Source organism: Penicillium roqueforti (genome assembly GCF_015533775.1).
Source record: "Penicillium roqueforti strain LCP96 04111 chromosome Unknown scaffold_08, whole genome shotgun sequence".
Lineage (NCBI taxonomy): Eukaryota > Fungi > Ascomycota > Eurotiomycetes > Eurotiales > Aspergillaceae > Penicillium > Penicillium roqueforti.
This window is the reverse complement of record NW_024067572.1, coordinates 566849-590836: the sequence shown is the minus strand read 5'-3', so window position 1 is coordinate 590836 and position 23988 is coordinate 566849. Positions and strand designations below refer to the sequence as shown.

The following is a 23988-nucleotide window of genomic DNA, read 5'->3' as shown; positions in this document are numbered from 1 at the left end:
ATGAGCTTAGTAAGATCGTTGTTTTTAAGAAGCTTTCCTACGTCCATCAAGTCTTGGTCTGGACTCTAGCTTCAGTAAAACTATCCCCCAGTCCTATATCCAAAACCCTTTTAACAGGAATAGGGTGATAAAATCTCTAGATATGAAGTAAGTATTCGTGTAGCTTTCTATTGATGTAAGGAGAGAAATAACGTACCAGTTGGTCTTCTGAGAGAGGCCAGCCTTCTGAGTTTGATGTCAGAATGTACACCTGGCCAGTTTTCTTCATGCGAAGGACAAGCTGAATGTCTGCAACACATTCAGAACAGTATTCTGTCGCCTTTTTGAACAATGTTTCTCTTCTTCTGCGTGCTTTTTGGCTGACTGAGTCTGCCAGGTTCGTCTCCGACTTTGTTTGAGTGCTCATTTCAAAGGCCTAGTGAGATGCTGGCAAAAGCGAAGACAAAAAAAGTTCCTGGTGGAAAGTGTATTCTACCGAGCGACGTGATTGTTATTTAGATAAAAGTTGAGATAGGTGATCTCCTAAAGGACGCAATGGACAGCATCAATATACAGAGTCTCAGACGCTCAGTAGCTAGAAACGTGCGTCCATACCTGTTGACTGAATGCCAGCGGGCATCGCGAGTTATTCCAAGCCCTTAACTCTCCGAAACAACCCTCTAGAAAATCATCAACGGTCTGTGAAATCCTACAGTGTTTTGTTAACACTAAATGTTCTGTTGCATCACCAGAAACGTTAACTTTACATTCTTGCGGCGAAGCTGGTTGGGCTTATGAAAAGGATGCAGGCTTGAATCAACTGCTGTTGTAGCCAGGGAGTCCGTCGACTTTTTACCTTGTGGCTCACCACTGTCTCTCGCCGTTGTTTCTTCCTGCAACTGGCTTGCGCTGTTTCGCTTTCAACCCACTCGCAATATCCGTCGTGTAAGCTCCAAATCAAATATCTTTTGTGGTATCACTAATCAGACAAGTAGGAATTGACTCGCATCACTTTCTCTTTGCAGTGACCTCGATAAAATAATAGTGTTGGTGCTATGGCTTGCTCATGCCCTGTATAAATTGACAGTTTCGCCGACTTCCAAATTACGTGACCTCTGCGTGAATCTAGATTGGTCAAGTGGCGCGCGAATAATTTGATCAAAACGAAAATCAACCGAGCTTGTCGCCCTTATGATGCTCAATAAATATTTTCTACTGTTCGAGATGATTGCCTTACGGGCAGTCAGTGGACACCTAATCATGATTTCGCCCGAACCTTACAGCAATCAAACGCTGAACAACTCGCCTCTTGCTGTGGACGGTAGTGATTTCCCTTGCAAGCTGCGCGCAGATGCATTTTCAGCCCCTTCAACAGAGACTATCTACCAGATCGGCGGTGTAAATACAATGAAGTTCGAAGGCAGTGCGACTCACGGCGGCGGATCATGCCAATTGAGCCTCACGGAAGATCTAATGCCTAGCAAAGAATCCAAATGGAAGGTCATTAAGTCTTACGAAGGAGGCTGCCCCGCGAATGTAGGAAAGAATCTTGCCGGGGACGCTTCTGCCGACAATGGCCTTCAGCTCGAGTTCGCGATCCCTGAGAGCATTCACCTCGGGAAGTATACCTTGGCCTGGACGTGGTTTAACCGAATCGGGAATCGTGAGATGTACATGAATTGCGCTCCAATCACCGTGACCAGTGGCTCGTCGCCACAATCCTGCAAGAGTATGCAAGATCAAATGCCTAATTTCCCTGCCATGTTCATCGCCAACATCAACGGCTGTATAACCAAAGAGGGAGTGGACATTCGGTTTCCCCAGCCAGGAAGCATTGTTGAGTACAATGGTCAACCGAATAATCTTCTCCAAGAATTCGAGCCACCATGCACCGGATCACCTACTTTCAGTGCCTTGGCAGCCATCGGCTCAAATATTCCAGATGCTGCCAAGAGTGTTCTAGGAGAGACTGTTTCATCTTCCACGTCATCTACTCTCGCTCGCATTCCCTCAGCTTGCTCTTGTCGTGCTCTACATCGCAATTCGGACCATTGATCATAAAAATCTTGCGCACTCAAGGCACAATGAAGATTTATATGTTGGTGAAAATGAATAGTGGAAGCCCGATAGCTTGGATGGCCCGATGGAACTGGTTGAAAGAATACTTAGCATTGAGTGCTTATCGCTTCTGTGATCGGTTTTGGAGTTTCAGTCCCAATCCAAGTTTGTTTACCCTAATTGTACAGTACTTCAAGTAACTTTTGTTTTCTAACGTACTGTTTCATGTCACACTTTGCCCATAAACATTAAATGAGTGTGAAACAGAACCTAGCTACATATCCGAGTTGTGAGCCGCTGAATTTCATTACGGTAACCTCGAGGTCAATCAATCGCCCCGATATGGGTCTTCACTTTTGGGAAACGCGCGTCGCCTATTTTAAGAGGTTGTCAAGTGAATCATGGTGCTACGTGCTAGCAAGACCAGACGCCGTCCATAAAATACCGAGTCCCTAATTTCCGAAGCGCCGTAGACAATGCTAAATGGTGTTTTCTAGAGGTACTCTTCCAGGCTCTCCTTAATAGGGGCAGCTCACTATTGAAACGGTTAAGGGAACAGGGTGTTCGATTAAGCAATTCCACGTCTAAGGGTGTTTCTGTGTCAGTTCCTCTAAGCTTACCATCGTCACCTCGGTTTGTTTCATGAAGCTTTCAGCTTTATGTTGGCCAGCTCAGGGTGTAAAACATTAGTCTGCGAGGCCCGAGGTCCTTACCACAATAGTGAAGTGGAACTTTTTGCAATAATTGCAGGCAATAACTACATGAGTATGAAAGAATTCGAAAATAAGAAGGGGATTTTGCAATGATAACAGTGGCTGCTCTGAACAGGTATCGCTAGTATACCTCGGGCTGTCAGAAAACAACATCGCTCCGTCAAAAGGAAGGCGCAGGGAGCTGCCGAGGGGCGCGTTACCATGTCTCCCAAGCAATCAACAGTCATGGTCTGTCAGAGTGCTGAGAGTAATCGGTTACCTATATCATGACTTGTGAGGCTCTCTGGTACGAATGTCGGTTAGAACAAGTTCGAGAATACCCATTTTCTCACATGCGATGGGAATGAGATTTGACTCGGTGGAAAGCAGTTTTGTTGGTGAAATTGACAAGCAATTTCAATTCTTCTGCGCATGGCACTTGGCGAAAGACATTCATCTGCTAGATTAGTCTTGGCTTTGCTACAAGAGGAGGAGATTCACCTGCAAAAGTTCTCCGAGGGAACGCGATCTCAGTTGACTAGGCAAATCGTCAATCTCGACGGGCCATTTATGTTCCAAAGGACATTTTCCCATGAGCCTGATAACAATATCTGCTAGGGCGTACAATTTCAACGTCGCAGCATCCATTTCCGAAGCGTGAATCTCGCAGCTATTCTCGACACCCACTGCCGAACATAGTGTTAGTGATTGTACTGAGAAGCCATCCTCTCGTTATGCCTTACGTACCAATTCTGACCTTGCCAGATTGCGTGAGGAAAACAGTATCCAGAGTCAAAGTGGCCAGAACTCTCCCGCGATTGGCCAAGTACTGAATACCTTCAAGTACCTGCTAGCTGTCAGCGACTAATCTAACTTAACTTGCTAGTATGATATCTCACCGGCTTTGCAATTGCGATGATCTCACTCGCAGTAACCATAAGCCTCGATGCCACTATTTGACCGACCGAAACCTCCACATGCTCCCAGACTAAAAACACGCAATCCCTGTGATGGTAGCGTCCAAGCAACGAACGAAAACTTGAATGCGAGATCTCATCTAGCATTCTTTGGAACTCAACGTTCGCGAACGCCTTGGCTTCAACGTTCTGGATGTGGACAAGTTTGCTTTTGTCTTTTTTGTGTCGGGCAAGAAGAAGCGACCGATCAAGAACGAGCTCCGCAATTGGCTCGAATGTGTTCCAGGGATCTTCGTACATGGTCCCGGCCTTCGAAAGTTGTCCTTGTGTCTCATTTTTGGTCGTATTAGGGCGAATGGAAGGAGTTGCCGCCACAGCTCGATCTGTTGTAGACGCAGTGTTTGATGCATTTGTGCATGGCTCCGAATCCTCTTGGCAGATTGCACCTTCATCGGCCCATATGGTGGGGGGTCTTTGGCGCTTAGGACGGCTTGTGTGTACCATATCGTGTGTATTCTGAATAATACCTGGTTTGAGTAACTATAAGATAGAGAGCAAAAACTTCTCTAGCCCTCTGATACTGCTGCGTCTTATATAGACATAAGACGGGAATTGAAAAATAGCAAGGAAACTCTCCACTCCCCTCACTCAATTTTGAATCGCTCAACAGTTGTTGAATACTGTGAACTGAGTACAAAAAGGAAGTACTTCGTTTGAGTTCAACGTCAGCATCAACACTTCAACACCGCCGCTTATTGTAGCTTTTTCTTTTAAAGTATCTGATTTCATATTGTTAGATTAGCTCGATTTGGGCAAGCAACTCTGTTGATGTGTTCTATGTTGCGTTTTGTTGTGCTGAATGGAGGAGCGGTGAAAGTGGCGGTTCGACTGTAAGTTATCTGAACATAAATGCAGATGCACAGTCCCAATTTCCATGGCGTTTCTTGTTCTAATTTGAAACATTGGTACACTTGCAATTTTTGTATGTGGTGAGTGAAGAGCCGTTGGCTTTTCACCAGGAAAAATTTCTGACCGGAAGCGATTTCAGTGCTCATGCTCAACTGTGACTATAAGAGATCTAGTGGACCATCAATATATGAGTGCAGATATCCAATTAATTTTTAGTTCATGGAACAGTCTCATTAACACTCCACGGAAGCTCTTAAGACTCTCACGCAAATAAAGGCATCAGTGACCATGCTCTTCAATGACTGGATCGGCTTTTTGGTCATGGCAGGTGTTTTCTCGGCGCAAGCAGTCAACCTTCTCCTGCCCGGATTTCAAGATCGTCAACTTGAAGCGAGCATATTAACACAGGTATGTGATGTAGTGATTCCGTTTGTGGAAGAACATGGCAAGTAATCTATTAGGTCTCAGGACGGAGATGTGACAACTTTTCTGGTTACCTGTCCCCAGACTGTGGCTGCCTCTGCCTGCGGTATTCCTGAGGGAGGGATGACGGCAGTTGTTGCACAAAACTCCGCTGAGTTGCGACAAATCAACAAAAGGAACAGGTCTGTGACCGGGTGAATCCCTTATTGAGAACATTGATGCTAACCACATCATCTCAGTACTGCTTCTGTGTCCTGTGACGTTACCGGAACAACATATGCGTCTTGTGAGGCTCAGCAGACAATGTTTGTTCACGGCACACTAAAATCGAAGGACCTCAACTGGATGAACATCTCAGTGGTTCCAGCAGAACCGAAGTCAACCTATGGCACCGATTTTTCCACAAAATCTGTCGATAGAGAGACTTTTACAAGTCCTACAACGACTTCTCACATGACTGGAATTGCTGAAGTGTCGATGACCCGGAGTATGGGAATTATGTTTTCCGGAATCTCATGGCCGTTTTGGAGCATCACATTTTCAATTCTAATGATTGGACTGGGTTTTACATTGCTCCTTGCTTGATATCATTGGAACATTACGCTATTCCCTAGGTTTGCACAATAAACATCGTCAGCCCCACGCGGGGGGTTCTCAGGCATGCAGACTCACCAAATCGCCACCTAACGGAGCGCATGCCAGTGGCGAAGAGGATTTTCTATGCTCCATGTTTACCCGGCACACGATGAAGAACAGCTTGATTAGTACGAATAAAAGCTCTAATATCTTTCAATCACAAGATATACGCCATGAGCGTCCAACAGAGCCAAAACAAACGATGAGGCCCAATACCCTATTCATTTTTACACTTACTTTACGCCTCGTGTGTACTGTATCGTCAAACAAGGCAAGCCCATCCTGAAACTCCGTTTCTCGATCCCAGGGGCCTGTAGTTGACTCGAGGATCTAGGTCAAAAGCCCTGGGAGCAGATCTGCTCTCGCGCTTTATGAAAGATATAATAAAGCATATACGATGAGTGAGGATGGCTATGGGCAAATTCACATGACGAATCTTAATTTGCCTTGAAGTGAGAGCCCCTTTTTCTTTGCCTTTCTCCCTTCCCACCCCCCCCCTCGCCCCCCGGGTAAGTACAGTATTGTATTCGGGGTCCACTGTAGCTGTGTAAAACATTGATCCTTCATCCATGCTCCCGTGGGGCCCTCAGAGGCTCTCGGAACCCGAATTGGGTCTCCAGGAGTGATTTGCCCATTCCAAGCATTGACCTTTCAGAGCTGAGGTCTTTAGATAGACGATACTGTATGCGGGTCTTGTGTATCATGGTTCAATAGGCTCTGGGCCCGTCCTGAGAACCGAGCTCGGCGATATACCGAGTCATCAGTTCTTCGCCTCATATGATCGTCTATATCATTTCATTAAGAGATGTTTGGCCACCAATATTACAAGTGCACATACAACCAGACTAAGCATGACAAGGCCAGCCAGACATGAATACTCGAATGCCAACCCATCAAGATGAATCGTTATGCCATGGGTCCATTCTCGTGTTACGCCGTTCTTGGCAGAGTGAGTCGACTTTACACTCCAGCAAAGTCTTCCAAAGACCTTCACTGATGCGGACTCGCTTTCAGTTTCACACTTAGGCGCTCGTCATCCGGGTGACCGGTTCTACTATTTATTTTCTGGCCTCAATTGTCAGATATCGAACATGAAGTTGAGCGACTTTGTGTAACCAGTGAGACTAGTCACCTTCGAAATTGTATTGGTAGTCATACTAAGACTACCAGAAGTCTCTTGGCCTAAGCAGACATAAGAATGAAGGTGACTTTATTGAAAAGCAGGGATTGAGCGTTAAACATGCTGGAGAGCAGCTCGCACAACTTTGGTCGGCTTCATCTGGTCAAATTTGCTCTTTACGTCGAAAAACGTATGAAAAGCAAAGAGTGAAAGACCTCTTTGTGAGTTCACAGAAAGTACAGTACCAGATAGCTTACTCCTCATACTGTACCAGTCAGTCAGTAGGTAGAATGTAGACGAAAAGAAAAATAAGATTCGACCCCTTCGACGGAAATTTACTACCAATATCTGAAGTCTTGGATCGTGTTACCAGTGGTGGAGTCAATTGCAACAACTGTATTAAGTACTGTAGCAAGCATGCCATAGTAAATCATGATGCACTAGATATACAGAATATCAATACAAGAGACCTCCTTGGCGTGTATATATATCACGCTCCATCCAAGTGGGCGGTCTATCATGTTTCCACAGCTGCCGAGTCGTTTTACGCGGCTGAGAATGGTCTTCAGTTCCGTCAGAACAAGTGCAATTTCTTCAGAATCCACCGTCGCTTCATCCCCTTTTCTTTCCCTCCCATCTTTCTCAAATAAGCTTCTGTTTCAGCGCTCTTATTCAATGGTCCTGCTCCTAGCAGCCAACTTAATGGTGTAGTGTACATGTCATCGGTTGAATTTATTTCTGCTCCATTGAGCAAGAGAATTTTCACAACATTCAAAGAAGCATACTCTGCAGCCCACGAGAGAGGAGTCCGTTTGTTCCGGTCACGCGCATCCACTGCTACGTTGCTGAGCAGCAGGTATCTTATGAGCTCGGAGCAATCACCCATGGACGCGTAGTGGATAAGCGATCTGTTCATAGGTCCTCGAAGGTCTACCAGAGTCTTCGATGCCAGCGAGTCCCAGGCAGTCTTGAGAAATTTTCGGTCTTCTATGGCGAGTTCAATTTGTCGGATTTTCATGAGACGTTCGAACTCTTCGTCAATGGCTTTCATGGAGACTTTGTATGCAGCCATTGTGATCACGAGAATATCAGATAGTCTCCGGGGTAATATGTCTGAGATTTTATGACGCTGGTCAAGAGAATTTTGTTTGGAGAATGATTAGCTGGTGGTAATGTGGTCTTTTATAAGTCTTGCGATCTTAAGGTAGGTATTCATAGGCTGTTAACTTTACACTCTAGCCATCAGCTTTCCTCGCCGCCGTTAGAAATCAGATTCACCTGATGGTTCCAGGACCAAACAAATAGATGAGCATCCATCAGATAGATCGAATAATGAGGCTAGTGCTCACCAGGAAAGAATCCACGCCATCAGGATTATCTTTGAGGTCATTAAGGACCCTGGAAATATCACCTCTTATGCATATTCTTCTTAGAATCTCACCAGTGATTAGACTCGATTAGTCCAAGGTGGTGAGGGTGAAGGTGAATTTGGGCGATTGCTGTATTCAACAGCCTTCAAACTAAAAGGAAGAAATAGACATTTCTATACCTGAGGTCCATGGATGACGCACTGTAACAAAAGGTACGTTATGTGGGCCTTGCTTTCAACAAAGTCATCTTCGTTAGCAGCTCAGCTTAGCTTTGGTACTTACCGTTGAGATTTCCCCTTCGCCGTTTCTTTGGCTCTGCTGAGCAACCCAGCTAATTCTCCCATTCACTGTTTCTCAACTCTTGACTACTGCTGCCAAGAACTATATTGTCCATACATTGATTCGAGCACCTTGAACGTAATGTAAAGTATAGGCAAATTGAGTAACAAGCTATCTAGACATTCTTTGGAGATGGCCTCACAATGTAAACAAGGCAAGTTCTACACTCTTCTCACCACTCTCACCACTCTTCTCGCCATTCGAGTGATTGTGTGTATTCTCTGTGTTAGTGTTTAAACAGTTCTGCATTTTCAGGGTCCCATCGAGCCAACCCTATTTCAGTATGTTACTGTTGTACTCACGGGCCCGCCATTTGTTCTACCAAAATTTTGTATAAATATGCACTCGGTATCTGGACTAGCAGCATCCAGTTTCTCTTCTTTCACAGCCTACACATATTCTCTCTCCTTCTCTTCAACTCTAATATCCTAGCCACTGGCGGACGCATCGCTATGGTCCTCCTCGCTTCCCTCGGCAGCATTCCTCGTATGATCGTGATATTGATAACAGCTTGTTTAGGGGAACGCCTGCATGAAAGCAAAACCGTGGTGGATTTGGGTTACGCGAAATACCAGGGATATTATAACAGAACCTCGGGTCTGAACGTATTCTTAGGGTAAGTAGCTTACTACCTACTACCGGAAAAATGTCACTCTAACGCACTGATACATTCATGCTTTCGCCAGAATCCGATATGCGGCTCCTCCGGTCGGAAGGCTGCGATGGCAAGCTCCGCAGCCTTCTCTTGTGAACCGGACCACTATCATTCCCGCAACTGAGCAGCCACCACTTTGCCCTCAATCGGGGGCCGCACAGCTCCCTAAGATCTACGGGTTCAACTCAGCATTAGGTGATGAGGACTGTCTATTTTTGAACGTCTACGCGCCACCAGGTGGGCGAGATCTTCCTGTTCTTGTCTGGATCCGTAAGTTGATGTCCGTCTTGAAATTCCTATGGAGCTCAAATGCGGGACACCTGAGCTGAGGCTCGCAATAGACGGTGGAGGCTATGGTCTCAATGGAGCGATTTACGATCCGAGTGAATGGATTAATAGTAACGAAGATGGTTTCATCTCGGTTATGATCCAGTACAGATTAGGTGCGTTTGGCTTTCTGGCTTCGGCAGACGTGTCAAAGTATGGCCAGACAAACGTGGGCTTATTGGACATGCGTCCCGCGCTCGAATGGGTGCAAGAACATATTTCTAAATTTGGTGGTGATCCTTTTCGGGTCACTCTCGGGGGTGAGTCGTCGGGTGCAGGTGCGGCGATGCTACAAGCAATGGCTTATGGTGGCCGGGAAGATCACCTGTTCAGCAACGTAAGGCGCTTCCTTAAGCATTGATGCGCATTGATCCATTCTTGCCTTTCTAGATCATCGCATCGAGCCCATATACTGTGACCCAGTATCGTTACGACGACGACGTACCAACTGGACATTATCGAGCGTTTGCCCGACAGGCAGGCTGCCTTGCCGGCGACGAAAGTGTTGGTCCGCGGACCTTTGCATGTTTGATGGAAACAGACACCAACACCTTACAAAATGCAAGCGGGCTTATTTCAACTTCAGGGGCCTGGGGAACATTTGCTTTCCCACCTGTCATTGATGGAGACTTCATTCGAGAGCTTCCATCAAAACAACTGCTGGAGAAACGAGTGAGCGGTAAACGTGTCTTGTCTGGGGTAAGTGTTACCGGGTTGCATGGGTGTAGGGGAAGCCAGCTCGCATAGGTGGTACACCTGCTGACCTCGCGCAGAATAACGCCAATTATGGCATTCCTCTTGGCTTGCCGAACGTGGGGACCAGCGCAGAATTTATGACCTACGTGAAGGGTGCATTTCCACGATTCATCGCCTCGGATTTCAGTCGCCTCTTGGAACTCTATGGGTTTGCTTCCTCCTCTTCTCCCGACCGCCTCGATTCTCTCTACAATACCCTCGGCGATCGTGGGCCTACTGCGTTAAATCAGTCAGAGTTTGCAACTGGTTACCAACAGACGGCGTTCAACCTCTTTGCTGAGACAGCCTTCGACTGCCCTTCCTATTGGCTGGCGGATGCCTTTTCCGGGAATAACGACAAAGAAAGCTGGAAGTACTGTATCAGTACTCGGTCACTCCGGCATATCATAGAGCAGACTTGACGGCGTATTTCTCCGTTGGCACAACAACACCAACAAGAGGTATCAGGCATGCCGTCCAGAAAATGTGGGGAAGCTTTATTATCAATGACTTCCCAGTGATCTCTATTCAGGATGCGAAGGGCGATGTAAGTAATGCCACCGTGCCTGAGGACTCGGATGGTAATATAATTTGGCCGCCGTGGAATGCTTCGTCGCCAATGATGACGAATTTGAATACGACGGGAGGGAAACTGGTACACCATACGGTGACTAATGATCTTGCTTATTGGCTTCGTGAAGAACCTGGGGTCACAAATGACTTTCGTCTAGCGAGTGCGAATAGCTGGGAGGGGGGACGGGGTGGACGCTGTCAGTTCTGGAGGGAAGTTGGCCCGCGCGTACCTGAGTAGGTGAACTCGAGGCGATTGGGCTCGACCCATGGATGTGGCTGATCCTGTGGAGCTGAAAGGAACTACGACATAACTTCAAGTGGTATCATATGCTATTTCCCTCCCATTACAAGCAAATAAAACATATCATTGTGTTGTAATTGTTGTAATATAATGCTGGTGCAGATGAGGAATCGAACCGCACCATTAGAGTTATTTGCGCACGTTGGGGAGAAACTGCATCGCTTTGCGAAGACTCCTGTCTGAGCGATGTAAGATAAAACGAGTCTCGTTCCAAGGCGATGAGGCCAATAAGGCATATCGAGAATATTAGATGAAACGAAGTACAACAGTGAGCATATTTGAACGGCATAGTTTGCAGTACAGCCTTTCATTTTTGTTGTTCAAGGCCTAAGGATTGATCTTGTCTCTAATTTGTTCTACGAGGTGACGCGTGCTATTTTAATTTACATATTATCACGTATTATCTTTGTTATAGATAACATTGAACTACTGCTCTCCGGTAACTTCTGACAATCGGTCCATGCTATGCACTCTAGAAATCTAGCTTCCCAGTCGCGTAAACACGATGTATATATTCCCACATCCAACCCAACGACTGGTTTTCTTTAGGCGCTAAGTAGGTAGGCACTGGCGTTGCGCATTCTATAAGGAAAGTCAGTATATACCGAGAGATGTATTAAGGCCGTTTTGTACCTAATGCTAATCCTTTTGAGTTCATTGAGCTACTGCTGTCAGTAGGGCTAGGGTCGGTCGTGAGAATTGTCTTAAACCACCGGTCGATGTTACTTTAGGCCGCATTTTTGCTTAGAAGCTTTGACAGTGAGCGCCTAATTCCTACCCGCGGGTAAATGGCTCCTAATCGTTTTCGGCGGCCTGTATCTTCAGAAGGTCGGGCAACCGTAGGGCCTTACTTCCACAGAATATGGTATATCTTCCCTCGAAGAGATTCAGGGCTTCGCTTTACCCCGTACTGTTTATAATATATATCCTATAGGGCCTTCTATAACAAGGTCCGATTCTCATCTAACTAAGGAAGAAGGTTTTCTTCTTCCCATTTGGACCAGCCCACTGTACTACGCGGAGACATGCTCTTTATTAAATAGTAGTAGTAGGAGGGCCGGTTAAAATGATGGTAGGACAGTGAATATCACTTAGATAGGTATGGTAAGGTTTAAACTTCCTCTAGGGCTTACTTAAAAGCTGAGTAGAATATCGCTACCTTATAAGATATTACTTAAAGCTTAATTATAACCTATAGGTCCGTTTATTAAGCTATTTAGTGAGTCTAGATACTAAACTATTAGACCTATATTTCACTTTTTCACCATTTTAACTAAGCCCAGACATTTAAGTTCAACGGGTTCTTACTTTATCGGCGTACTATTGGAAGATTAGTTAGAGAGACCTAACGATATTCGCTTAATATAATAATAAGTTCTTAACCGGATCTTACTGTATATTATATATAATTAGACTAGAGGGATATTATGTAGAAAAGTACTCTATCTATTAGTAATTCTAGTCGACTTTACCGGTAAGTACCGATAGCCTAAGTTTTGCTTACCTTTTATGATTACTTAGCTAATAGATAAAGCGGCGAGTGTAGAAAGTATAGATAGAAGAAAGTGGGCCTAGTGACCTTTCGTTATAAATAAGTAGATGGCTTAGCTCTGGTTATATAAACTAGTATTTATAAAGAGCGAGACGTCACCTATATAATATAGTAGAGTTATAGAAACTTATTCTAATATTCTAGCACTACTTGTATATAAGTATGGCTGCTATTCGAAAACTTCCCTACCCCGATCGATAAGAAAGCTTTTAGAGTCGATTGTACCGCGCGTTATCCTTATTATCATCTAAGCCTAAGGATCGCTAGAGCCTATTAAGATCGGCTTCGGGTAATACTATAGAGAATAACAAGTTTACTTAGGAAGAGAATAGCTACACTAGCCGTTAGAGATAGGGTAACGCTATATATAGTATTAAGGATAATACTCGATATAACTAGGACTTAGGTCTAAGACTTAGAGTAGAGCTAAGCCTACTATAAGAGCCTAATCTCTTAGAAAGAGTAAATATAATCACTTTCTAATATATAGTAGAGTAAGTATTATAATCTACTTTATAATAAATTCTTATAGCCTACTTATTAATAATTACTAGACTCGATACCTAAATAAAGTTAGGTTTATTACCCTCTAGAGAGAATTATACTACTAATAGGATTTTAGGTCTATATAGAATTTACTAAGCGATCAGACTACCTAGAATAAAACTATCTACAGTAACCTAGATAAGATTCGTAGTTAGCTAGTAGTTATAGAGGTAGCTATAGAAATAATAACTAAAGAGGGAGAGAATACTATAGCCGAGGGTAATATAACTAGGCGTACGTATTGTTCCTAGAGGCTATAATATAATTAATTCTATTTCCTATTAAGGTTCTATATTAGCTCTTATCCTTTAAAAGCCTCTGTTCCTTAAAATAGGTATAAATATTATATCTATATATCTTATTACTTAGTACTAGATATTACTAGACTCTCTCTCTATATACTATATTAGTATAGCTATAAAATATAATAGACTCTAGAATCGGTCCCTAGTATAGAAAGTTAGCTCCTACTTTAGCCGGTTAGACCTTATAGACTGATATAAGGATCTACTATTTATTTTTTTAGTACTAGTTAATCATTTTTTAGCCTATCTACTTCTTATTCCCTACTTCGTAGATCCCTAAGGCCTATACCTAATTATTAAATACTGAGTTTAAGAATCACTAAAGCTAAAGTATTAATTATAGAATATTCTAGAAATAAAATATATAAATAAATCCTATATATCACTATATTACTTAGCAGTCGCCTATAGTAGAGTACTACCAATTATTTAATCTACAGGCACTTATATAATTAACTTTAATTATATTTAGCTCAGCTAAGTTACTAGTAGAAATTAAATAATATTAGTTTATAATTTACCTTCCTTTAAATATCCGTTATTTAGGGAGGGGTAAGTGCGTTCTGAAGTTATACGAAACCTATAAGTAAAGCCTAAATCTCTATATATAGCTCGTAGTAGACTAAAAGCTTAGCAGAGTCTAGAATATATAGTCTTATAAGTAATCTATAAGAACCACTATTATAGATAGAACTATAGAAGTTTATATCGCGTTTTATATAGGAAAAGAAAAAAACGTAGGGATTTTAAGTAATAGAGGTAGCTAGATTATAGGCCTTACTACGAATTGACTTTAGCAGCTAGGGAATTAATATATCTACTACTCTACTTACTAGAAAAATTCACCCCTAAAAAAGTTTATATAATAAAACTTAGTATTTAACTATTAAATGACTTTATCTTATATCTTAATATTATATTATAAGCAAACTGTAGGTATTAGCTAGAGCAGGGTCTTCCTAAGTAACTAGTAGGAGATTTGTAGATATAGAGAATCCTAGGGAGTATAGTAACAGAGTTCCGAGTAGGCCGCCTTAATTAGGCTAGGTTCTATAGATTATTCTAGAGCCTAGTAAATAGGATACCAGCCTATGGTTCTAGAAGGTATCGATCGCGTTCTAGAACCGCGTAGTCGTAGATACTACCTCGCTATATATTTTATATAAGATCTATAAAAATCATCTAGATAGTACTAATAACAAATCTCGGACTATAGAAACACTCGGTCGGTAAGAAAATACGTCTATATATATAAATTAGAGTTCAGCTTTATAACCAATCAGATACCTTATCGGCAGACCTCTACTTAGACTTACTACTCAAATCACTACTCAGAGGGCTAATAACTATACCGGGGGTACGAGAGTCATAATCACAATAATATAGCTAGCTATACAGTAACTTTAGATAGTAATAATCTACTGATAATTACCTCTAGTCGATAAAGTCATGGGCATTTGCTAGTATGCCTAGGAAGTAGAGTACCGGATCTATATATACTCGGACCTATAATATTAATTACAATTGGTCTCTCAGCTTTTATTATAACCTAGAAATAATATCTCTAGTCCCCTCAGTATATCAAATAGAAGTATAAGATCGCAGTAGTTGTCGGTAAGTATTATCGACTTAGCGGTCGAAGTCGACTACAGAAAAGGAAGCAAATAGTACAACAGGAATAATTAGAGACAACCCAGTAGACGGGCAATAGATAAAGATACAGCAGGTTATACATTATCCCCAGCACTTCAGTTGTTCCAGCTATATCTGCGTTATAGCTCCTAAGGCAGAGGCCCCTTACTCGCATGGTTCCATAGGAGCTCAGACTGGAGAGGGGATTTCCGTGGTTCTTCTCTCCCACGTGGTACTTTATTGGTGGCAGTGGTGATTGCTAAGTCCCTGTGCCCTTGGAGAATGATTTTACAGGAGGTAACAATCGATGGAGATAGGGATCCCAGATAATAAGCCTTGGCGGGAGGAAATGCCTTACGCGGTTGCCATAGGTACTACACTCGGGTTTCCTAGCCTGTTTCAGCAAGGTCTAGATCCTTCGATGTAGAGCCTGGTGGGCTATGAAGAAGGATATTGCAGCGATCTGCTATGGTTGACGATGGCATTGGTCAATCAAAGTTAGATTTGAAACTTCGATCCTCTTGAAATAAACGCGAAACTCACTATAGATCAGTTAGATAGTACATGTCGAAGGGAGGTAGGGCGAAACATGCACTGCCATCATAGTGAGGTTGAATGGCTTTTCCTGCGTACAAAAACAACTTTACATTATGTATTCAAGCTAATGTTGCGGCATCACTAAGTGCATCGATGTCGATTTTTCTGCGGGCCGGTCGATCATTGCATCCACCATCAAATGGCAGTCTAATCATATTTCGCGCTAGCACCCCACAGGATTCTGGTGTGGAAGTGGCCACTCCGGTTTCTAGACTCATGATCTTGATGCCGGCACATTTGCTTGGCAGGCTTTGCTTGGCAGGGACAGACTGCGCCTTGACCTCGTTTCAGATCTGTCTATTGACTCTCCAGCTAGCTCTTAAAAGCTCAATTCCCCAAGAGGTCACCCGATGAACCTTTTCAATCTTCTTACGACTGGCCGAACCATTAAGTACCCTCTCAAAGGCACATCATGACAAGGGACCTCAAAGTCTCACGCAGGGGACCGGACAATGGGATCTCCAAAGCCACGTCGCGTGCTAGGGGGTCTCGTGCCGGATCTCCCTGTTCTGTTCGGTCGGCAGCCTCTGCGTCTCACACGGACCGTGACGCTCTCGGACCCAGACGAAAGACTTACAAGGAACCGGTACGTTGATATTTGTCTCCTCATCGCTTCTTTATGTCTTGGGATACCTACGACCGCGCTCAGCATGGCTTATATTATACACTCTGGATTGACCATAGTTCCAGGGACCTTCCGTGAAACAGGCCCGGAGAAAAGACCGCGAAACCACTCATCGAAAATGTTTCGCTATGATGGACAAGCTTCAAGAGGATCTTCAATTGGCTTTCGCAGAGAAATATGACGAGAGAGCCCGTGACTCTCAGCTGTTGGAAAAGCTGCGTGCCGAAAAGGCCAGAGAGACTTCCAAGTTACAGGAAGCCATCACAGTTAGAGAAACCGCCGTGGCTGAAAACGAGAGACTGCAAAGGGAACTCTGTCAACTGCAACAGCAGGTGGAATCCACGAACGCCACGATGCAGGATCAGGTCTCATGGAACGATGTTCAGCTAGTCTTGCATCAGACACATGGCGAGCTGGTGTCCGCGACCACGCGATTCTGGAACACGACCGAGGCCTTCCAGAACCGCAGGCTGGCATCTTATTTGCCCGGATCCGGAGTGATCCACGGCGATTGGACCGAGCAGGGCGGCCCACTGGGAACCCTAAGTCACAGTGACCTCCCCGGGTTCTCCGCATCGGGTAATCTCCCGCAGGTTACTCAGCAAGAGCCCGCTCCGGCCAATGTATATAGCTCGCTTGTGTGAAGGGCGGGTGGTCAAGTATGGAACCCGGAACCTACTTTGGCGGGTCTACATTGTTTGGATGATAAGTTACCTCACAAGTAAATATTCATGACAGCATCCTCGCACTATTGCCATGCTATGACAACATATGAAAATAGAAGATAGATTCCATACGTCGATTGATGTACCACTCTGGTGGGATTCTTCGATGCAAGGCTTTCTCGACAAATAAAGCTGGCAAGCGCAAGAAAAGCACAGTACATTGGTTTCATGGCCGCTGGATTTGGTTAGTAGCAGGGCCCACAACTGGGTGGCTTGATCGTCGTTCGCTCTGCTTTCCCCACCCCAAACTCCCCAGGCAGCTTTCCTGATGTGGCAACAAGAGAACTCAGAAATGAATACAGTCCACGCTCCATGTCTTAGGTTGTCTGGTTTTAGTCACGCATCAGAGGGTAACTCGACGTAAGCGCTGCGAAGCTTCCCTCTGCGAGTTCCACTTAGAAATTTACGGTACTCGCACGCTTTGCTCAACCAAGGTTGCCACTTCGTAGATAATAGACAGACCGACCCAGCTAAATTTAGCGAAAGTCAATTGGAAGGGTTCCGCGGGTCGTGCGATTTACAATGCTGTGCCACAAGCGGACTGCCAAGGAATGTATGTCGAACTAATCCTGCCTTTGCATACCCGGCTGCGATGACTTAGACGGTTTTCATCGGGTGAGAGTTTCCGAATAACGCTCTGACTTTGTGAATTCTCGGACCTGGTATTTGACAGTTAAATTAGGGTAATGGGATCTGGGCGGAAAAGAGGCGCGGGTGGATGCAAAAATTAACGATCGGCAGGCAGCGAAAAGCTTAAATGGAACGTCGTATCGTGTCAGTTCCCGAGTTCTAGCCAGTAAGGCAAGAGTCAATTTTACACCGGGGACCGATTTTCGCAGAAAATGTAGGGGGTTAGAGATGGGTGATTCCAATGGAACCAAAGCGCGTGATCTCTTGGCATACAGTAAAAAAGGCCAGTCACGGATCAATCGAGGCGTGGCCACACTTCCATCTCTGAGCACACTTGAGACGCTCCAACATCTCTCTGCCCTAGGTTTACCCATCTCTCTGATTTCCCTATTGCTGTGCCAATGGCAAAACGTGTTGATGCTCAGTATCAGCGAGGAAGTTATATTGCCAAACTTCGAAAGATGCTAGAAAAAGATATGAGCGGGGAGAGCTCCGGCCATGAAGATGGGATCACGTCCTGTTCTGACCCCATCCAGACCGACCGCCACCGCGAGTTATCTCACCACAGCCGACCTGAGAAAAGGCACTACCAGAAGGTCCGATCAGCGCCCACTCGAGAAAGAGAATCAGACGAGAGGTTGTCCACCAGATCGTTTGACCACTCGCAATCTGCGTCCAGACAGTAAGTTGCCCTCCTTATTCACCTACCGCCTTCGTTTCTATATCTCTGATCATGCATTACCAGAGCTATCAAGCGAGCCAAGTAAGTACACTTGTCTGCTTTGTCTTGTGCTATTTGTCTTTTTGCTGTATTGAGCATCGACGCTCAAGTTCGAGAAGGAGCTGATTCAAGATACATACAGGCTGTTGGAAAGCAAGGTCAAAAGTCGTCATCGAAGGGACCTTGCCAGCAATATCGAGACTCTCTCTGACAGTATAGAGAAGCTCACTTGCGACCTCAGGTCTCTCAGAGAGGAGGTGAAGAGTGTCAAAAAGACGCAGGCATCTATGCGGTCTTGTCGAGGACCAGCTTGCACTCCAAAAGGTGCCTCGACTTAGGGCTCCATGAGACGAACCACCAGGTATTCCGGGGACTTCTTGAATGAGTTTTGATCCTCGAAGCCTGATATTGATGGCAGCATGCTTGTTCGGTTGTCATCGAGTATGGTTCTGGTTGCTCGAGGTTTTCATCGCCTTCTCTATTTCAGCGGACGTTGATATGCTCTAACAGATGTCATCAATGACTCGAACGAGATCCTAAATAAGAATGATGTCTCTCATAGAAGGAAGCTTACATCAAGTAGGGGCTTCTTGCCTGGAAACTTGACGATATGTAGATTTCAGTTCTCGCTTGAGTTAAAAGGTATTTCAATCACTTGAGCACATTTTATTTACCCGCCTTTGACGCTCACTGTTACTTCGAAATTGATTTTTATGAGAGAAGGCATTACCCAAAGATAAACTTTGGGGCACCAAAGACCGTTGATTATAACATAATTCTTGCAAAATCGCTCATTCTACTCAACTTTTGCAGCGTTTATTGAACATCTCGTCATAAGTCTTCTGAGCTGGAACAGTCTTCCAGAGTCCTGAGGTACCGTCCTTGTGACCGTGAAGTTTTTTTTAAAAAATATGAGAAATTTGCGGCCAAAAGGACGCAAAGGTTGGTCTAAAGAATAGGGTTGACCCCTCCCTGGTACACAGAAATCACGGTCAAGGCCATTGCTTTTGACTACTCATTTCACTAGTCTTCGCCACCCAATCTTGCTCAATACCATGTGAATTGCGCGATTTAATTGCAGCAGCGGTGCAGATCTATGAACTCAGTCTCTTCTTCGTAGTGTTCTCACACAGAATTACCGAATGTATCTCACCGTAGAAATCGAGAAAGTTCTAGATGGGTGATTTTTATGGAAATAAGGGACTGTGCCTCTTGGCGAACTGAGGCCAACCGCGGGTCAGCTAAGACGTGCCTCGTACGGCCACCAACTCTTAAAACGGCTATTTTAACGTCCGTTTAAACATCTTAATATATATCGACCAGCAGTGAACATGACTAAGATGTGCGCAAGCGGTCGCTGCGTAGAGACGGAGCCGAGTGGACATAAAAGGAGCCATATTCCTAGCCCAGAAAAAACCAGGACTTCGCTCCTTATACTCCGATATGCCATGGTGTCCCTCTCTTATCTGTAGGCTTAAGAGTCTCCCGTGGCCACGGCTGTCGCTGCCACGAGCCCCGCGATATAAGACCTGCGCTCCCTCACAGCAATGAGCCCTGTGTTGTAAACGTGTGCTCCCTCATAGTAACGAGCCCTGTGTTATAAACGTGTGCTCCCTTATAGCTAACGAGCCCTATATTGTAAGCGTGTGCTCCCTTATAGCCAACGAGCCCTATGTTATAAACGTGTGCTCCCTCACAGCCAACGAGCCCTATATTGTAAGTATGTGCTCCCTTACAGCTAACGAGCCCTATGTTGTAAGCGTATACTCCCTCACAGCTAACGAGCCCTATATTATAAACGTGTGCTCCCTTACAGCTAACGAGCCCTATGTTATAAGTATATGCTCCCTCACAGCCAACGAGCCCTATATTATAAACGTGTGCTCCGCAGGGGATTGCTGCGATAATAAGGCCTCTAGCGACGTATAGGCACCTCTCTATGGTGCTAGAGACTAGTATTCGAAAATTCTGAGAGTCTTCGAAGAAGCAAAGACCTACGCAACATCTCTATCTTATCTATATCCCGAAGGATAGGGCAATCCTTAGATAGATACAAATCAATTAAAATCCTACAATTTTAGACTAAATTTTCCGCTATCGGATACTGTATTACCAACTCTCTTAGATAGTTTAAGGTCCGACAGCCCTCCCGCCGCAATAGAATATATGTGCTATAGAGGCATAGAACGAACAGAAATGTATATTAATAAGTATGGTAGTAAGTGTTAACGTAAGTGTTAATATAAGCGTTCACGTAGGTGTCGACATAAGTGTCGACGGGAGTATTAATAGTAAGCGACTATGGTGAGTGATAACGGTAAGACGGTAAGTGACAACGGTGAGCGAACGTTAGCCGTCCTTAAAGTTGATAGTGGTGGTTTATATAAAGATAACTTACTACGTTAATCACTGAGCGGTGAAAGTGGCCTAGAGGTTGAACTGCCACCTTACCCTCTACACAGTCTTTACCTATTAGATTCACATATACACATTATAGCGCAATACGAGTTCTACAGAGAGAGGAATAGTTCAGTGATAAGCGAACGGTTAGTTAGTAAACGATTATTTAAGTAGTAAGCTAACAGTTAAGTGGTAGCTAGACATTTCACTGGTAAACAGTTGACCAGTGAATGAACAGTTAACTAGTAAATGAATAGTTAACCAGTAAATGAACAGTTGACCAGTAAATAAACAGTTAACTAGTAAATAAACAGTTGACCAGTAAATAAACAGTTGACCAGTGAATAAACAGTTAACTAGTAAATGAACAGTTAACCAATAAATGAACAGTTGACCAGTGAATGAACAGTTAACCAGTGAATAAACAGTTAACCAGTAAATAAACAGTTGACTAGTAAATAAACAGTTAACTAGTGAATAGATAGTTAAGTTGTGAATAGATAATTAAGTTATAAATAGACAGTCGACCAGTGAGTAGTTAACATAAATGAACAGCTGAGTGGTGAACGAACCTACCCACAGAATAACTAGCCGTGGTAATGGTGAATCACACGGTGAGATTGCACTATAGGGTATACACAGCCTAACTGAGCATATCGCCAGTCCTTGAATCCCAACACTAGATCACTGCTTTTATATCAAGTATTGACTCTGGAGATATACTTTGGTGGAACTAATTATTGGCTTTTCGCTTCCAAAGATTTTCGCCCCGGCTACTACAGCCGTTTTTGCCAGCCGTCGCCCGCATCGCTACTTCGCTGTCATGAAAGCGATATGTGCAACCTCGGTCTAGGGACAAGTAGGTACGTCTACAAGAATACACAACATACAACCATCTTGCAAAAACATAATTCGTAGAAACGGCTACTTTCAAGGTCAATTATAAGGGCAACACTCAATTCACAGGCCCAGATCTACAGTACGCAATAGGTCACGAAACAGGTCACAAACAAGTCGCGAGAACCGGGCCATGCATCAAAGAAGAGGACAAGGGGCTGTATTTTCCGGGTAAAAGCCATAGATTCTGTAACCCTGTGTTAGAAAGTAGCCCATGCTCTAAGAAAAGCTCGATTAGGCTAGGAGAGGCATTGTCAACGGAACCGAGCCGGTGAGGCGTAGAGCTAGGAGCGCAGAAATTTATCTGCAGTTATAATAGAGTTTCCAAGGGGCTGTCCCACTGCGAAATATGGCATGAACTTGCCGAAGGCAGAAACCCCCCAGCAGGCGAAACAGCGAGTTCTTCATGCTTAGCCTCTAATTCCACTAACACTCACTTGGAAAGGGGAGGGACCGCAAGGAATGCTGCTGTCCAGCTGCCTCACTATTGAATCGCAGAGGCGCCGCCGATGGTAAGAACAAGCTAGTGTTTCACCTGTCGTGGAAGGTTAGCAGGGACTCTGTGCCAACATTTGGAATACAAAGGGTCCGAAAATAGTTTCGAGAGAAGTTTGGAGTATCCAACCAGGGTGTGGTGGGTATAATGAAGGTATGAACACGGTGGGCGATCTGGTATGCGCAGTGCAAAACGGCATGAGAGCGTCTGAGTATCGTTCCAACACCCAGCTCTACTTCTGATAGAGCATCTCGCGGAGAGAGTCGTGAAAGAAAGAACGTGAGAGAAGTAACAACTTGATCCTAGACATCAAAGGGTCGCAGAGGATGTTTCAGTCATCGTACATGTCCAAAGCGTCTGCAATCATCGCTTGCAGTCAATGGCATGGCTCCGCGACGGATTTTGGAAATTTCAGCATCAGCTTGCGAGCTACCTATGCAGCCCCTTGATATGGAGGAATGCCTTAGTCCATCGTCCCCGGGCTTCTTGCAGGCTCAAAGAACGGCAATGGGCTCATGCTGCTGAACCGGCCGTCCATGTCCCTAGCGGGGGTAATGCAAGCGTCTTGGAGAGGCCAGGTTCAAGACAGCCCTTCAGGCTGCAGCACGGAGCGATGTGAGACATAGAGTAGTATGCCATCAATTCCGAGCAAAGCCGACGTTCTCCCAAGGGCCATTCGTTATACACAAATAAAAAAGGATCAATAATCCGGAGGCTGTTGGAGTTGACGGCAGGGCCGATGGCGGGTCTGATCTGCCATGTAAAGTCCAAAGCCATGGAAGCTGAGCCGGTCATGATGCACGGAATGCGGCACGCCAGCCCTGAGGGGTGTACACGTTGTTCGGGTCTGTTCTGGTTGCCGTTCCTAAAGAGATTCCAGTCTATCTGCTCCTCGTCCACAATCACTTCTCTCGTAGCTCTCCACGCCCAACCACAGCGTTCTGTCATGTGATACTGGTATCGCCGAACACAGAGAATCCTCTATTTTTCAATCATGCAAAAACCTGCGTGTTGATTTTTGGAATCTTGAATTCGACTTGTCTTCAGCAAAATCCAAGCTGGCCCCTTCATCACGTGATGAACTTGCGGCCGCTGGCAACGCGTCCCAAGATCTTCTGCCAATTGAGAAGGCGAATTTGCACTAATATGATGCGGCAGCATCACCGAAAGATTGGAATGTTGCTCTTTTTCTCTCGTAACGCTGCTCTCGCATGACTAGAATCCGCTCGATATTTCTAGCCCCACACGATTTTTCCTTGAGGCAGCAGGTGAAAAGATACACAACGGCTTTATGCCCGGTTGCCTCAGAAGAATGCCAGATCTCGTCAGGCACATATGTAGCTCCGTTTTTCGGGAAATGAAGGCCCACGACACCTCGATTGGCTGAAATTGTCCTATCAGAGGCCACACTTCTCGTGCTTGGTATCAATAGTCGGCGCAGGGGTGCTCATGTTGAACACGCGGTTTGCATCGTCCATTCTCTCGTCTGAGCTGTTGCTTGCCGTTGTAGAGTACCAGCCTCGGCCTCTTGAACCCGTCGCCTGTATCTCTTGTAACGACAGCCGTCGCATGCTCCGAGGCACTTGTCACTTGATATAGTCATCGAAGTCATCATTGAAGTCGAGAGTGGTCTGGTGCTGGGACATGATGGAGTCTCCCAGATCGGCTTGCTTCGATTGCGTATTATTTGACAAAGTGCAAGGACGTGGCTCCGATGCGGTGGAATTCATTGCCATTGTTTAGCCCATGCGGATGGCGGGACTTCGGTGAACAAGACATCTCGAAGAAGCGAAGAAAGATTGCCCGCCTGAAAACGTGAGGTGAGGGT

The 23988-nt window shown here is 44.8% G+C and overlaps 6 protein-coding genes across 6 annotated transcripts; 4 read left to right on the top strand and 2 right to left on the bottom strand.

Annotated features, from left to right (window-relative positions):
- Positions 1 to 1239: 1239 nt before the first annotated feature.
- On the top strand, positions 1240 to 2034 carry LCP9604111_4288 (CAZyme family AA11; the record flags this gene model as incomplete). Its single annotated transcript, XM_039071970.1, has 1 exon — positions 1240 to 2034. One exon carries the CDS (start codon positions 1240 to 1242, stop codon positions 2032 to 2034), a length of 795 nt encoding a protein of 264 aa, XP_038929850.1.
- Positions 2035 to 3209: 1175 nt separating this feature from the next.
- LCP9604111_4287 (uncharacterized protein) lies at positions 3210 to 4150 on the bottom strand (the record flags this gene model as incomplete). Its single annotated transcript, XM_039071969.1, has 4 exons — positions 3210 to 3415; positions 3477 to 3576; positions 3629 to 3717; positions 3763 to 4150. 4 exons carry the CDS (start codon positions 4148 to 4150, stop codon positions 3210 to 3212), a joined length of 783 nt encoding a protein of 260 aa, XP_038929849.1.
- Positions 4151 to 7308: 3158 nt separating this feature from the next.
- LCP9604111_4286 (ankyrin repeat domain-containing protein) lies at positions 7309 to 7806 on the bottom strand (the record flags this gene model as incomplete). Its single annotated transcript, XM_039071968.1, has 1 exon — positions 7309 to 7806. One exon carries the CDS (start codon positions 7804 to 7806, stop codon positions 7309 to 7311), a length of 498 nt encoding a protein of 165 aa, XP_038929848.1.
- A 1089-nt stretch (positions 7807 to 8895) lies between these two features.
- LCP9604111_4285 (CAZyme family CE10) lies at positions 8896 to 10582 on the top strand (the record flags this gene model as incomplete). Its single annotated transcript, XM_039071967.1, has 5 exons — positions 8896 to 9059; positions 9130 to 9368; positions 9440 to 9762; positions 9816 to 10124; positions 10199 to 10582. 5 exons carry the CDS (start codon positions 8896 to 8898, stop codon positions 10580 to 10582), a joined length of 1419 nt encoding a protein of 472 aa, XP_038929847.1.
- Positions 10583 to 16078: 5496 nt separating this feature from the next.
- On the top strand, positions 16079 to 16935 carry LCP9604111_4284 (uncharacterized protein; the record flags this gene model as incomplete). Its single annotated transcript, XM_039071966.1, has 2 exons — positions 16079 to 16252; positions 16351 to 16935. 2 exons carry the CDS (start codon positions 16079 to 16081, stop codon positions 16933 to 16935), a joined length of 759 nt encoding a protein of 252 aa, XP_038929846.1.
- Positions 16936 to 18107: 1172 nt separating this feature from the next.
- LCP9604111_4283 (uncharacterized protein) lies at positions 18108 to 18705 on the top strand (the record flags this gene model as incomplete). The annotated part of the gene is made up of 3 exons (XM_039071965.1): positions 18108 to 18328; positions 18392 to 18409; positions 18510 to 18705. 3 exons carry the CDS (start codon positions 18108 to 18110, stop codon positions 18703 to 18705), a joined length of 435 nt encoding a protein of 144 aa, XP_038929845.1.
- Between the last annotated feature and the right edge of the window lie 5283 nt (positions 18706 to 23988).